The sequence below is a fragment of the Sorghum bicolor genome, chromosome 6 (genome assembly GCF_000003195.3).
Source record: "Sorghum bicolor cultivar BTx623 chromosome 6, Sorghum_bicolor_NCBIv3, whole genome shotgun sequence".
NCBI classification, from domain to species: Eukaryota; Viridiplantae; Streptophyta; class Magnoliopsida; order Poales; family Poaceae; genus Sorghum; species Sorghum bicolor.
In genome coordinates this window covers 55,561,695-55,577,058 of record NC_012875.2, presented here as the reverse complement: position 1 = coordinate 55,577,058, position 15,364 = coordinate 55,561,695, and the positions used below count along the sequence as shown (strand labels likewise).

The 15,364-nt window shown below is 45.7% G+C and overlaps 1 protein-coding gene across 1 annotated transcript; it reads right to left on the bottom strand.

The window, feature by feature from the left end:
• On the bottom strand, positions 2,754-4,171 carry LOC8063931 (WRKY transcription factor WRKY51). Its single transcript, XM_002447011.2, has 3 exons — positions 3,442-4,171; positions 3,215-3,340; positions 2,754-3,120 (listed from the first exon to the last, which is right to left on the bottom strand). Exons 1-3 carry the CDS (start codon positions 4,065-4,067, stop codon positions 2,925-2,927), a joined length of 948 nt encoding a protein of 315 aa, XP_002447056.1. The 5' UTR covers positions 4,068-4,171; the 3' UTR covers positions 2,754-2,924.

The window sequence follows — 15,364 nt, the reverse complement described above, 5'->3', positions numbered from 1 at the left end:
GTCTATATTTAATGCTTAATGCATGTGCCGCAAGATTCGATGTGACAGTGAATCTTGAAAACTTTTTGGATTTTAGGGTGAACTAAACAAGGCCATACTTTCGATGTCATCAGTGCGGCAGTGCCACACACACACATCACATGTCAGCTGCTGCAGCTCACACAGTGACGCTCTCTGCACTGGCACAGTGCCACACTGCGAGACAGGCCAAAACAATCCCAAGCAAACAAAACAGGGCGTCGGGCGTCCGTCGCACCAGTGCTAGTAGCAGCACAGTAAGCGCTCGGTCGACGTGGCATCAAACCTAACTGCTATCAGCGCACCATTATTATAATTATTTAATTAGAGATAAGCACTCGCAGTCTTGTGAGTAGCTTTAGGTCACACCAAGCCCCATGATGGAATGCAGTGGAAGTCCACTTGGACAGCTCAGCTCGCCATGGCCGGGCAGGCCAAGAGGAAATCTCGCATCGGTTGATCCGATCAGGCCGGATTGGCCTTGTCTCGTCGGGGGGATTTGCAGGGAATAAACAAATCGAGGAGGCATCAGAGGCTGCAGCAGTTCATCAGTGTGGGTTAGGCTGAAAGCCGCCCCGGGCAGGCAGATGCAAAGAATGTTGGAGTTGGAGGAGGTGTCCAGCTCTCACTAGTCTGATCTGCGCTGATAGTCTCGCTTCAAACAAAAGTAACGGCAGTAAAGGTTTTACTTTTACAGCCTGGCTAGCCATTAGGACTTGTTTAGTTCCTAAAAAATTTTACAAAATTTTTCAAACTTCTCATCGTATCGAATTTTTAAACGTATACATGGAGTATTAAATATAGACAAAAATGAAAACTAATTGTACACTTTGGTTGAAATTGACGAGACGAATCTTTTAAGCCTAATTAACCCATCATCGGATAATATTAGTTAGAAACAAACGAAAATACTACAGTGTCGATTTCTCAAAAAAAAATTAGAACTAAACAGACAGCCAAAAGTTGGCAGCTCGATCTCTCTCGTGATATTTTACTCTGGCTCCATTGACCTGTGTGTGTGATGAGTAGTATATGCAGGTCTATCGCCACCGTTAAGAAAAAAAGGATTAGAAAATGGCAGGAGGAGGAGCAGACGTAAATTAGTGTAGCGAGCACCAATGGGGCATGAGTGGATTAGATATAATGCAACAAGAAGGCTGCCCAAAGCGACTTGCGAGCTTATTGGCAGCGGGCATCGATGCAAGCGGAGCACCCGTAGTACTATGCTAGGATTAAACAAAAGGTGGAAATGGGACGACGGACCGTGACAACTACGCATTTTTTTTTAAAAAAAAAAACACGCGTCCACGGATCATACATTCATACTACGCCCATCACAGACCTAGTTGGGCTGCTTTTTCACGCCAAAACGTAGAAACAAACAAAACAAAGTGCAGCTCCACTATCGTCGTCTCACCATGCAATGCAACCACCATCGTGTTCTCACCATGCAGAATCCGTTGACTAATGACTACTGCTGCTGGTGTAGTTTTATCTTTACGTAGTAGGTGGTGTTGCTTGAGTTCACAGTCACAGCAATCCCTGAGAAACAGATTAAGGAAAGCGCGGGGGACAGATTAGACAGACGTGGGTGGTAAGCAAGACTTTTTGTGCCCACTCATCATCTCTCGCATCGCATCGCACGGCTCGGGGTCAACGGATGGGGCGCGAGGCCCGGCCGGCCCAGGCCCACCTCCGGAAACAACAAAAGACGCAGACGGGGCGGGCGGGCGGGCGAGCGAGCACCCCGAGGCGTTGAAAACCGTCTGCCCCTCCCGTCCTCTCTCCCTCTCTCTCTCTATCTCATGGGCGTCGCGGCGCGGGCCCCACCACCGGGTCCTCCTCGCCAGGCCAGGCCAAAAGGCAAAGCTGGGGAAAAAAAATCAAAAGAAAACACTCCTGCTCCGATGATGAGAGAGAGAGAGAGAAACATGTGGGTGCGGTCAACTAGGTGGTGCAGTGCAGGCAGCCCCGCCGGGAAAGCGACCCCTCACCCGTCACCTTTGACCACGGCGCCCCATCCCATCCCATCCCGTGGGCCCCGCTTGAGGGGTAGGATAGAAAAGTAAAGACACCCCCCACACACACAGGCTGGTGCGCCCCACCCCCCACCACTAGGCTTGACCACTGCACAGAAGGCAGGCGGGCACGGACAAACCCCGCCATTATTGCTCTTGTTTAAGCGGCTGCCTACGACTTTTTGGCGCTTCCGACCTTTTTTTTTTCCTCATAAAATAAATATATAAATAACTAAGAAAAACATCTAGGCTTTGTTTTAGTTCCGAAAAGATTTCGGTACCGTAGCATTTTCGTTTGTTTGTGATAAATATTATCTAATTATGGACTAACTAGAATCAAAAGATTCGTCTCGCGATTTGCAGCTAAACTGTGTAATTAGTACCGCAAGATTTGATGTTCCAGCTAAACTGTGTAATTAGTACCGCAAGATTTGATGTGACGGAGAATCTTAAAAACTTTTTCGAGGTAAACTAAACAAGGCCCTCCTACATAGCGGATGATGAGCTGTCCCGGACAACAGCGCCGCTGCTCCGTATCTAATCTCGAGTCAATCCTCTCGTCCTAACCACACGGCATACAATTATTTTACAGTCGCAGCTACAGTCTACAGCTGCGTCAGATGTTCAGATCTGCAGGTCAGCGGTCGCGATTTTCGTCCGATTTTGAGGGCTATTGTATTTTCTCAGAACAACAACAAAACAAAAAAACAGGAAGCGTGAGCGAGCACCAATCGGAGATATGCGATTCATCAAGTTTGAGAGTTTTTGCGGCATCGAAGGTGTGCACTCCCTCTTTCTACAACCTTGTTCCTTTTTTTACACGGACATCAGATCGGGGGGCAAGCAGCTCAAAAAAGAAGAGAGAAGCTAATCCTAGCTTTGGAACGACTAGACATGGCCGTTGCCGGCGGAGACAGCGGCGGCCACCGGAGACGCGGTCGCCAGGGGGCTGGGCCCGGCCGCTCCGGGCGTGTGGCGGTGCTCGCCCTCGTAGGTCACCACCAGCATGGCCGGGTCGTCGGTGGCGCGCTCCACGTGCTTCCTCGCCGGGCATCCCCGCACAGTGCTGCACTTGTAGTAGCCCCTGTGGACCACATGACCAGAAAACAGTCAGATTCCTTGCGCGACGACGGAGGAGACGAGACGAGCGATTCCGGCTCTCGGTGGAGGAAATTTACCGTGGGTAAGGGGAGCCCTTGATGGGCTTCTGGCCGTACTTCCTCCACGAGTACTCGTCCGGCGGGATGTCGGCGATCTTCGAGCTGATCGCCGGCACTCTGATGGTCCTCTTCACGCGGTTTTTCCTGCCAAAAAATAAAAAAAGTACCGTGGGTTAGAAGACAAGCTACAAACAGCAAGTGGTGTTTTTGAGGAAGCCTTTAATTTGGACATCGGCCGGCGTTACCTTCTCTTGGAGCAGTGGCAGCGGCCGCCGTTGGTGGTGGCCTCGGAGTGCGCGCCGGCGCAGGGCTTCCGCTTGTGGCCGGACAGCGGCGGCTTGCCGGAGGACATCAGGCTCCGGCCCTTGGAGACGCTGCCCTCGCCGGCCGTGACGGAGGAGAAGAACGACGTGGAGGTGACGGACGTGGCGCCCGACATGGTCAGGTTAGGCTTCGTGAAGTCCAGCGTCAGGCTCTGCGGCGGCTGGGAAGCCGGCGCCGGCTGCGCCGCGCTGACGGGCGCCACGTGAGCCAACGGAGCCAGGGAGAGAGCCGGAGCGGGAGCGGGGACCGGAGGCGCCGCGGCCGCCCGCGGCGGGGACTCGACGGGCCCGCGGCGGAAGCGGGCGTGGCCGGTGCGGTCCAGGATGGAGATGACCTTGCGGAACTTGGAGACGGCCTGGTCGGCGATCTCGCCGAACGGCTGCTGCTGCTGCAGGTGATGAGCGGCCCTGTGCGGCGCGCCGGCCTGGGTGGACAGGGACGACACCAGGAGCTCCAGGCTGCGGAGACTTTCCGCCGCCGCCTCCTGGATGGCGAGCTGGTCGTCGGCGCGGCGCGGGGCGTAGCAGCCCATCAGGTCCACGGCCATGGGAGCCGGTGCTTCGCCGGTGACTTGCCCGCGCAGATCTTGGCTTGGGGCTCTCTTGAGTCTGAGGAGATTGGGTTGGGAGGTGGAGGTCGGAAGGAGGCTGCGGCCGGGCTTTATAGGTGGAAATGGTGAGCCGGGGAAAGATGCGAGTCAATGGGTGCTGCCGCTTTTTTGTGGAGGAGCCCGTTGGATTCCTCCAAATATCGATGTGGTCACCCTCACCTTTGCCACTTTGGCCAAGCCCAGCCAGGCAAGGCGTGTCTCTCTCTGTCTCTGTATTGGTTTTTTCAGGTCCACTGAGCCACCGTTGGATCTCGGAAGTCCGAGCTTGAGTCACAAATGGTGGTATTATTTGTGGTTATCAATTCTCCACAAATTAAATGTATTCTACTTTGATCAAATATATACATACAATAAATATTAATGTTAATGGCATATTTTTTAAGTTTATGGTAAATATTTAATATTATTAGATGGGTCTTTGATTTTTTTCCATAATAAACTTATTTTAGGATACAATTGTTGATATTTCTTTTATAAATAGCCTAGTTAAACTTAAGAAAAATTTAACCCATGTGAAAACCATTGCAACAGATAAAAAGAGATAAGAGGAGTATAGTTCAGTGTAAACTATTTTTCCCTAAATTAAGGGTATCTGTTTTCACTAAAAGTTAGTAGCTAAAATTAATATTAGGAGATCTAAATAGATCTACTAATTAATAGTTAGAGAGTTGCTATCTATTAGTTACTTTAGTAGGTTAAAATATGCTAAAACCCTCTGCTAAAAATTAGCAACTATTAGCTATGAGCCAGCTAATTTTTAGCGCCAAGGATGCAATCAGGCTCTAACACAAGAACCATAAAAGTATATTTATAAAGTGAAACCATATTTATAATTAGAACCACATCTATGATGCTTCATAACGAGTAGTAAAGAAGTTAAGCAACATTTAAATCATTGGAAAGTTATTTTATCCATAATTATGGATAATTAAGAAAAGGATAAGTAGCTCACAGCGTATATGCAATCACTTGATCGTGATCAGTATATGCATTTGCTTTAAAAGAAAATGTTTACGTTAAGGTGGTTTCTTTCTTCTCTGCGGTAACTAGTAAGATGTCTGAATCAAGTCTCATGATAAATAAAATTTAGCGCTAAAGATCAATATTACAGTCGTAACAAATAGCCAAAGTGGTTTTACCGTAAAGCTCTCGGAAGTCGTATACATTGGTCCGTGGTATACACTACACCCCCCTCACCTCTCCAAATCTCTTGAATAGCCTCCCCAATAATTGAGAGAAAGACGGGGTGTTGTGTGTAAAATGCTCAATAGGGTGTGAATGATGGTGACGTCTTGGCCATGAGATAGTGGACTTTGAAGATAAGAAGAAAATCAGTTTTCTATGGCTTTATTCCCAGCACCGCAGAGAAAGAAAGAAAAAGAGGAAAATACTACAATAGTCCTATATGTCTTGGCTTCGAAGTCAACTATGGAGAGGGGAATAATGATGGCGCACAAGTATTTAAAACAATTAATTAAATAAGTTATTAGTAAAATAATGGGCATGATAAAAAGGAGCACTATTCCTCGCTTTAGCAGTATCCCTTGGAGATGTTGTCCCCTGAATTTTCTAATGACCTGGGGTAGAGGTATTTGCACGCCTACTTTGAGAACTTTCGCGCTCTCCTCTCCTGATTTTTTTATGCGTTTCTTTAGGCCGTTGACGAACTGTGTTAGAGCTGGCATATCGATTGGTGTGATCACTGATCAGGAGTTGAATCATTTTTAGACGCAATTATGTGCTAGATTAATCTCTTACATTGATTATTGTGATCAATGGACTAGCAAGTCTTCTCTTTCTTTTTTATATTAAATAAAAAAAAAAACCTACAGGACCCTCGGCGCGCTTGATTATGAATAATATAAAATTTTGATTTGACAACTACTAATATAATGCCCGTGCTAACACTACGGTTTAATTTTGGGATGCTTCTAAAAACAAAAATTATAGTTCGGAAATATTTTTTCATGTAACAAGACATAATAGAGCTATTTGTCGTATTATGAGCATCTATGTTACATTTTGTCTAACTCTTTAATCATATATTGACATCTTCAGGGATGTTGTCGAAACATTCGTTTGCTTTGCTCGCCAAAATATCCGCCAAAAATTCCATCCTCAGCGAAGTTGAGTGTTGTGCATGACAAATGAGGATTAGTTATTATTATTTCTGTAGTGTAAGGCATGTATTGTTATAAGCTATATATGCTTACACTGCTGACTTGTGGTAAATTTTCACCGTCCCACAACTTCATGAAGTTGTATACAAGAAAGTCTTCCAATTTCCTGAACAAGAGCAGTTGTTATTGATGTGCACAATGAATAAAATAACCATTTTAGTGACAAATATGAAATGTATTACAAGTGGTTATCACTGATTAGCTCATGGTAACATCACCAGCAGAAGACGAGTTCAAGAAAGAAAGAAAGAATGAATAGCAACGGATTGTGATGATTGGTCAGTTTGCCTTTTCAGAGTTCCTGCGCCCTTCGTCGACGGGACGAACTACGGCTCCATGGTGCTTGCTTGATGGGCCAGCGACGCAGTCTCGTCCTCTCACCGGTCGTCCGGCACCCGGTAGGTCTCGGCGGTGACCTCCGACAGCCACGAGCCGGGGAATAACATCTGGGGACGCAAGGTTTTACGAAATTACAAACGGGGTCCCACAAACAGGGCATAGGGACGGACAGAGGAGGCCGGAGGGAGCGGGGACTGGACTCACATCGAGCTGCTTCTGCACGGGGCGAGGCTGCCACCTAGGGCGGCCCGTCACGGCGTAGATGTCCTCCTCGATCTCCTCGCTCGTGAGCGTCAAAGAGAACCGCACCCGGTCCAGGGCTCCACGCAGGCCCGCGACGGCCTCCACTAGTGCGGTGGCGGCGGCGACATGCTCGCGGACGGCGTCGCCACCTTGGGCTTGGGGCGCCGCCGGGTGCGTAGCTCCCACGGTGGCAAGTGGTCCGCGTCGGTGTCGGCGGCGTCGCTTCTCCCTACTTCCACCTCGCGGAGATGGCTCAGCGCCGCCTTCTCCTCGACCACGGCGAGCTTCCACGGGGAGCTCCTGGCGGTGGCGTCGCCGGCGCGGTTGACGTGGGCGTAGCGCATGGCCCGGTGGCTCCTCCACGTCTTGAGCGACAGGAACGAGGAGAACGCGGCGGCCTGGCAGGCGTTCGACGTGGCCGCAGCCGCCACAGCCTCCACCGCCACGACGTTGGTGGCGACGGGATCCGGGGGAGGCGGCGGGGGTGGCTCCGCCGAGATCACCATGGTCGTGGGCGACGTGGCTGCGACGTGCTCGGATGCGGGAGCAACCTTTTTGGCGGCAGCGTAGAGAGGAGCGTGTGGGACATGGTGGTGAGGGGAAGGGAGGAGGCGAGGAGACGAGACGAGAGGGTGGAGCCGCACGAGTAATTGACGCGAGGCTGAGGGTGTGTAAGGTCGTGATCATACTTCTAATCTGGACCGTTAAATCTGTAGGATATGTGCTGTGAGTCGTTGATCTTGCAGGTGGGATTTGCTTGGAGAAGATTTCAATTATAGTAGAGATACTGGGCAATGCGTTTACACGTATCAATCACTAAGAAAAGGCAAGTAGCTACACGGGATCAATCACTAACAAAAGGCAAGTGGCTTCACAAAATCAACAGTTTGGCGGCGAATTCGCGATCGGTTTTTCGAGAATGTATTTCAACTTGGGCAAACGTTTTCTCAACAAAAACTTGGCAAGTTGCATTAGAAAAAAAAAATCGAGGGGGAGCTGTTGGACCGATCTTGAAAGTACAACCCTGTTGTGTCCCTGTTGCAGTAACAAAAGGAGGCCACGCGACGCACCCGATCCCTTAAACTATCACGCCATGCTGCAAATAGGCAAAGTGGTTGTAGTGGCCTCTGACAATCAGCCGAACAAATCCAGCACCGATACGGGTCAATCGAGATTTTAAAAAAAAGGCACTATTATATCCATAGCTCTGTTGGTCTAAGATGATACTCCTACTACTATTATACCTTGTTTGTCCGTTTTGAACAGATTGTCGTGGCTCCTGATTCTGATTTCCCCGATATCTCTCCGCGCCATCATTTCCAAATTTGAAAAACAAAGGGAGGACGAACTGGCGATCAAATTTCGAGGACGTCAAGCTCACTTTCTCATCTGGCGCAAAAGCACCCGACTTTCTAGAAAGAAGAGAGCGTGGAATGGAACGGGTGAGAGAGTTTTGAGTCCGAGGCCTTGTTTAGTTCCGAAAACTACTTAGTGTTCTCGGAACGGTACTACTTTCGTTTGTTTGTGGTAAATATTATCTAATTATAGACTAAATAAGATTAAAAGATTCGTCTCGCGATTTACAGTCAAACTGTATGATTAGTTTTTATTTTCGTTTATATTTAATATTTCATACATATGCCGTAAGATTTAATGTGATAGAAAATCTTGAAAATTTTTTGAATTTCGGGGTGAATTAAACAAGGCCTAAACAAGGCCCCGAGAGAAAGAGAGAGAGGGTGAGAAAAAAAATAGTGGCCGCGGCCGAGCGAGAAAAAAAGTCATCGGTGCGAGCGGTGAGCTGAGAAAAAAGGCCGCGCCAGCAGACGTGGTGACGACGGCAGGACGTGTCTAACGCATGGGGCCGGGACGGAGACAAACCGCCTGATCGAGGGTGAGGTGAGCTGATCCGTCCGATGCGATGTGTTGACCGTTGGGTGGTAGGCCCGCGTCGGTTCGGGTCGGGTCATCATCATCATCGCTCGTCCGCTGCTCCTCGAGCTAGGCGCGTCTCTTTGCTCGGCTTGGTTTGTGGTTTCCAGAAGTAAACGGGTGTGGGACCTTCTGCGCAACCGAAGCCAAAAGTTTTCGGTTTAGGCCCTGTTTACTTCCAAAAAATTTTACAAAATAGAAATATTAGCACTTTCATTTGTATTTGATAAATATTTTCTAATTATAGACTAACTAGACTCAAAAGATTCGTCTCGTCAATTTCGATCAAACTGTGCAATTAGTTTTTATTTTCATCTATATTTAATACTTCATGCATACTCCCTTTGTCCCTTTTTAATTGTCGTCGTTGGTGTGCGTGCCACAAGTTTGACTCGATTTGTAGGAAATACGTGCAACATTTGTATCTCTAAATAAATTTGTTAAAAAACTAGATTCAAAGATCTTTCTAATGATACTAATCATGTATTATAAATATTAATATTTTTTAATATATAATTGCCGGTAGTTGTTTTTCGGGAAGCGCAAGCGACAATTAAAAAGGGACAGAGGGAGTACGTCTAAAGATTCGATGTGACGGGGAATCTGAAAAATTTTGCAAAATTTTTAGGGAACTAAACAAGGCCTTTACTTTCGTTTATTTATGTCAAATATTATTTAATTATATACTAACTAGATTTAAAAATTTTTTTTCGTGATTTACAGATAAATTATATAATTAACTTTTGTTTTTAACTATACTTAATGCTCTATGTGTTACAAGATTCGATGTGACGGAGAATCTTGAAAATTTTGGTATAAAAATTATTTTCATTAAATTTCGTAAAAAAATATATGATTTGGTATAAAAAATAATTGGATATTTAGAGTTTTAGACATTAGGATATTTTTGACTTTTCGTACTTGCAATTTAACACTATTAGAGTCAAATCTGACGGAAGTGGTGTAGAGGATAAATGAGTTCGAAGCAATGGCACCTGTGAGAGCTCAACTTTTTTAGAACCAAACAAGGCCCTAGATATTTTTTTTGATTTAGGTACTCATTTGTAGTTAGCAGTTATTATCCAGCCATGGACTAACTAGCCACAAAAGATTTATCAAGCAAATTACAGATAAACTATATAATTAGTTATAGTTTATCTATGTTTAATGCTCAATGCAAGTGCCCTAAGATTCGACGTGACGGAAAATCTTGAAAAGTGTTTAGATTTTAGGTGCAATTAGACAAGGCCTTGAAAGAGATGGATAATTTTGAAATGGGAAATCCAGGTAGACTTTGGTTGATTCTCTGCTTGATTAACCAACGTATTGTTCTGTTGAAATGGGAAATACAAGCAAACTTTGGTTGATTTTCTCCTTAACCAAATTTGTGTTCTAATATGGGGGTCTCTGCCACTGTTCTCGTATCCACCACATGGGAGAACAGGTTTGAGTCTTGGGTGCCAAAGAATGTATAAATAGTTGTGTATAAAGGGGATGTATATAGTGAAAACCATAATATTTATAAAAACTCGTGCAAACCAAAGTAAAAAAGTCGTCTAAATTCACTAAAAAATCACATATGTAGATAATATGATGGTACACAACATTATAAAATATCTTGTCCAAACTCAACTTTATTTGTGAGATATAAAAATAACAAATTTCAAGCCAGGAAGTTGTCCACATGATTTGTTATAAATTTGTTATTTTTATATCTGACAAACGAAATCAAGTTTTGACAATATATTTTACAAGGTTGTGTATCATCATATCATCTACATGTGTGGTTTTTTTGTGAATTTAAACAACTTTTCTGCCGTAATTTGCACAAGTTTTCACGAAAGTTGTGGTTTTCTCCGATACGTTCCCGACCGTGTTTAGTTGTGTCGACGAAAGCTAGTCGGCAGTCTACCTTGGGGTATACCCACGGTAGTAGTTTATCGGTAGACGGTGCGCAAACTACGAACTCGATGGTGACGCAAGACACGGACAAGCTTTTTATCCAGGTTCGGCCGCCGAGTTGGCGTAATACCTACGTCCTGCGTCTGGTTGTATTGATTTGTGTCGAGAGAATATGATGTGATGTGTCCTCTAGGGGACCCCTGCCCCTCCTTATATATCCTGAAGGGACAGAGTTACAAGCAAAGTATCCTATTTGGTACAATATCTTGTAGCCTTGCGGTGCACGCCGACCAGTCGTGCGCCGCACGTCTTCATCTTGTGGGCCGAGCCACCTCTGATGGTGCGGCCCATATAGGCCCGTGAGGGTATAGGGGTTTATACCCCCACAGCTAGTCCCCGAGCACCATGTATTGTGATGTAACACGCCGTCTTGAGCTTCTTCGATCAGCGAGGCTTGACGTCTTCAATAAACAGGAAAGTCACCCAAACAGTTGCAACGGTTCTTTGACCAACTCAAAAGACAGTTGATCAACATTGACATCGAAGAAGCGAGTTGTTCGAAGAATGCATGGTGCTCTAAATTAAAAAAGATTTCTTTCCTGGTGAAGTGTGCCCACTTTACTTTTTTGAAAGGTATAAACATCAAAAAAGCAAGCATATTCACCGCAAGGTGAAGTGTGCCCACTTAGTTCCCGAGCCTGGTAGTAGGTGACGTAGGCACGTGGTGCCAGGGTCAAAATAAAAGTCCTCAAAGAAATTCTGTAACTGAGATGCATCGCCAGATGCATCGTACCGATGTAGTCCCCGAGCTTGCTGGAAGGCGAAATATGAGCCTTGTAGCAAGGTCTAAAAAATTGAATTTACCAGTCCGTCTGCAATTGAATAGACTAATCGACCAGTCCCCGAGCGTCGAGTGCTCGGTGGTCGATGCAGTCCTTGAAGCTCCGAGCTAATAGACTGGGCGACCAGTCCCCGAGCGTCGAGTGCTCGGTGGTCGGTGCAGTCCTTGAAGTTCCGAGCTGATGGACTGGGCGACCAGTCCCCGAGCATCAATTGCTCTGTGGTCGGTGCAGTCCCCAAGTTCATAAATTGGTGAGCTGGTCGACCAGTCCCCGAGCGTATAGTGTTCGGTGGTCGGCACAGTCCCCGAACACGGCGTAGGGACCGGTGGACAAGTCCCCGAACGTGGTTGGGAACGTAAACGTGCTCGGTGGTCGGCACAGTCTTCGAGCACAGCATAGAGAGTAGTCGACAAGTCCCCGAGCGTGGTTGGGAACGTAAACGTGCTCGGTGGTCGGAGCAGTCCCCGGACACAGCGTAGGGAATAGTCGACGAGTCCCCGAGCGTAGCTTGTCGACTGGGCCAAACCCCTGAAAAATAAATATAAAGAATTGGTAGTACATGATGTATAAATAACCTTTAGATAGAAAATCAGTACTAAGATAAGTTTTAGATTTTTTGTTATAAAATTAGCACGAGTAGTTAATTCGTCCTAGAGCTTGTACCAGCTCTGGTCTAGCCAACAATCAGCATGAGGTGCGGAACCTAGACACGCGTGGAATTGCCAGCCTCGCCAGAGAGCTACTGCCGACCACCCGGAACGCAGAGGGCGGATCTCGTGCACGTGTAGGGAGGAGTCGGAGACACTACCGGCTCTGGAAAGCTCGTGTAGGAGAAAAAACTAGTCGGCTAACCAAAAAGTTGTTTTGAAGGAATAATAATATTAAAAATATTATGTCAAAAATAAATAAAATATTAGAAGTGTACTTATCTTTGAAAGAAAGTCTAGTCGGTGACGACAAAATTGTCCGGCCTTCGAGCTTTTCGACTTGTCATGACGGTGGTCACTGTTGTCATAGCGTCGTTCTTCGCGGCGATTATTGCGACCGGTGGTCAGAGCAAGTAGGCCAAACAATTTGGTCGATGGCCCGAGCAGGTCGGTGTTGTCGATCTGCCTCCCTTTGTAGCAGGGAAGCGGGTGACGCGTTGTCGGCGTGGTCGGAGACGTTGCTGGAGTAGTCGGAGTCGTAGCCAGCGTGGTTGAAGCCGCCGCCGACGTTGATGAAGAAGTGGTTGGCGTAGATCGGATCTACACCTCCTCCGTGGTCATGGCGGTGAAGTTGTTGAAGCTGACGGTGAACGTGAAGTCGCCCGCCATGGCCGCGAAGTCGGGGATGATGGCCATCTTGTTCGTCGGGAGAGCTGTACGCACACCCCCTACCTGGCGCGCCACTGTCGACGAAAGCTAGTCGGCAGTCTACCTTGGGGTATACCCACGGTAGTAGTTTATCGGTAGACGGTGCGCAAACTACGAACTCGATGGTGACGCAAGACACGGACAAGCTTTTTATCCAGGTTCGGCCGCCGAGTTGGCGTAATACCTACGTCCTGCGTCTGGTTGTATTGATTTGTGTCGAGAGAATATGATGTGATGTGTCCTCTAGGGGACCCCTGCCCCTCCTTATATATCCTGAAGGGACAGAGTTACAAGCAAAGTATCCTATTTGGTACAATATCTTGTAGCCTTGCGGTGCACGCCGACCAGTCGTGCGCCGCACGTCTTCATCTTGTGGGCCGAGCCACCTCTGATGGTGCGGCCCATATAGGCCCGTGAGGGTATAGGGGTTTATACCCCCACAGTGAAGGATAATAACTTGCAACACTGTAGCACTTTCGTTTGTTTGTGGTAATTATTGTCAAACTATGGACTAACTAGGCTTAAAAGATCCGTCTTCTAAATTTCAACCAAATTGTGTACTTAGTTTTTATTTTTATTTATATTTCATGTAACATCCCTGATGTTACGAACACTAAAACTGGAACATGTCATCATAAGCATTGCAAAGCATATTTGTTAAGCACAACATGATGCATCAACTTAAAATAAGTTTAATTTGGTTGATTGTGCTTAGGGAATTAAAGTATGTTTATCTTGTGAAGTGATGCTTGTGATGGTTGTTTAATCCCTAGTTAAGGAGGGTGGTAAGGGAATAGCTAAGGAAAAACCCTAATTTCAAGCTCAGTTTTTACCCCTTTTGTGTAACTTAAAAATTAAGCAAAATTTGGGGATGAGTTCAAAAGCAAAGTTGTAGATCTTGTCAAGGTGTACAACTTTGGTGTTTTGAGTTTTTGAAGTTTCAATACAAAATTGAAAGTAATTTTGAAAATACAGATTTTCAGAAATTGTCCCCTTTTCCAATTTGAATCTCCAATTCAAAATCTATTTGGAATCCTGAAAGGTGACCAACATGAAAGTTGTATAGCTCAACAAGAGGAACAACTTTCATTTCGGGAATTTTTCAAGTTATTCAGAAAAATCAAAAGTAATTTTAGAATTCCTAATCTGCCCCAATTCAAAATTGGAATTTTTCCCCAATTTGAGATTTGAAATTCAAGTTTTTCCACTTAGAATCAGTTTTGGGCACCAAAATACATTTTGTACCTTGTAAAATTCTGCACAACTTTTATTTTGGTAGAATTTTGACTGCAGTTCACTTTTTGGTCGAAATTTCACATAACAGACAAAAAGGGAGGGGGATATGGATGGCTACAGTAGCCGATGTGGATCTCGGCGACCTGTCCAGCGCGGCCGCCGCCCGCGCAGCGCCGCCTGCGTGCGTGAGGGCAGCCAAATATGGGGTCTGGAATAGAGGCTCTGCTGGAGTAATGTTTTTAGATTGGGCACCCATATTTAGCTATTGGGGCTTGAGTAGAGGCCCTGGAGTTGCTCTAAGAGCATCTCCAAAGGTTTTGGCAAATTGACTTGGCATTTGTTGCTATTTTCAAACTTCCAAAACAAAATGCAAAGCATAAAAGTAGACCACATCCAAGGGAATTGGCATATGGACTTGGCAAAGGATAAAAATAGAAGGTCTCCAGGCGCGCGCGCTTTCTTCGCGCGTGACTTTGCTCGCGCGATCGGGTTTGCAATGTCGTCCACAGCTTGGCATTTTTGCCAAGTTTGCTCCCTCATTTGTCAAGTTGTCCAAATTGCAAACTCCAAATGCAAAACCGTTGGATACCTCTTTTGAAGCTTTTTGGCAAATTACTCAAATACAAACTTCAAATGCAAAACCCTTGGAGATGCTCCAAGAGAACATAAATAGACATGTCATCCAAACATATCGGGAGTCGACGCGGCTATTTCACGAACGTTCAGCCGAAACGAAACCAGCGGTCAATTTCCGACAGCCATTTTCTTTCCTTTTTTGGAAAGTGCATATGTTACTTTTTATTTTTGGACAGAACAGAAATCGTTTCTCTTTCTCTTTTAAGGCATCCAATTCTCTTTTCACTTTCTTTTGCTAGATCACATGTCCTTTAATGTTTTTTTTTATTTTTTTAAGAAGCATGTGCTCATAACTTATAAAACGGAATTAAAAAGCATAACTTTCACGATAAACTTAACAGTACTAACTTAGCAGTGCTTCTAGACAACATAAGTTCGAGGAATAACTCAATATTGCTAACTTAGTCATTCTCAAAAAAGTTATACTATATAACTTATGTACATAAGTTTACTCCCACTATTTCAAATTATAAGGCATATTGACTTTTCTAAATTGAATTTACTATGTATCTAGACACAACTATATATGTATACACATAACAAAATCAATATATGTAGAAATATCAAAA

Bases quoted from the DNA above. Each gene is read 5' to 3' on its own strand.
- LOC8063931 (XM_002447011.2), bottom strand. From the start codon at position 4,067: ATGGCCGTGGACCTGATGGGCTGCTACGCCCCGCGCCGCGCCGACGAC. The intron at 3,341-3,441 runs GTAACGCCGGCC...ATTTTTTGGCAG, and splicing joins TGCCACTGCTCCAAGAGAAG to GAAAAACCGCGTGAAGAGGA. The intron at 3,121-3,214 runs GTAAATTTCCTC...TGTGGTCCACAG, and splicing joins AAGGGCTCCCCTTACCCACG to GGGCTACTACAAGTGCAGCA.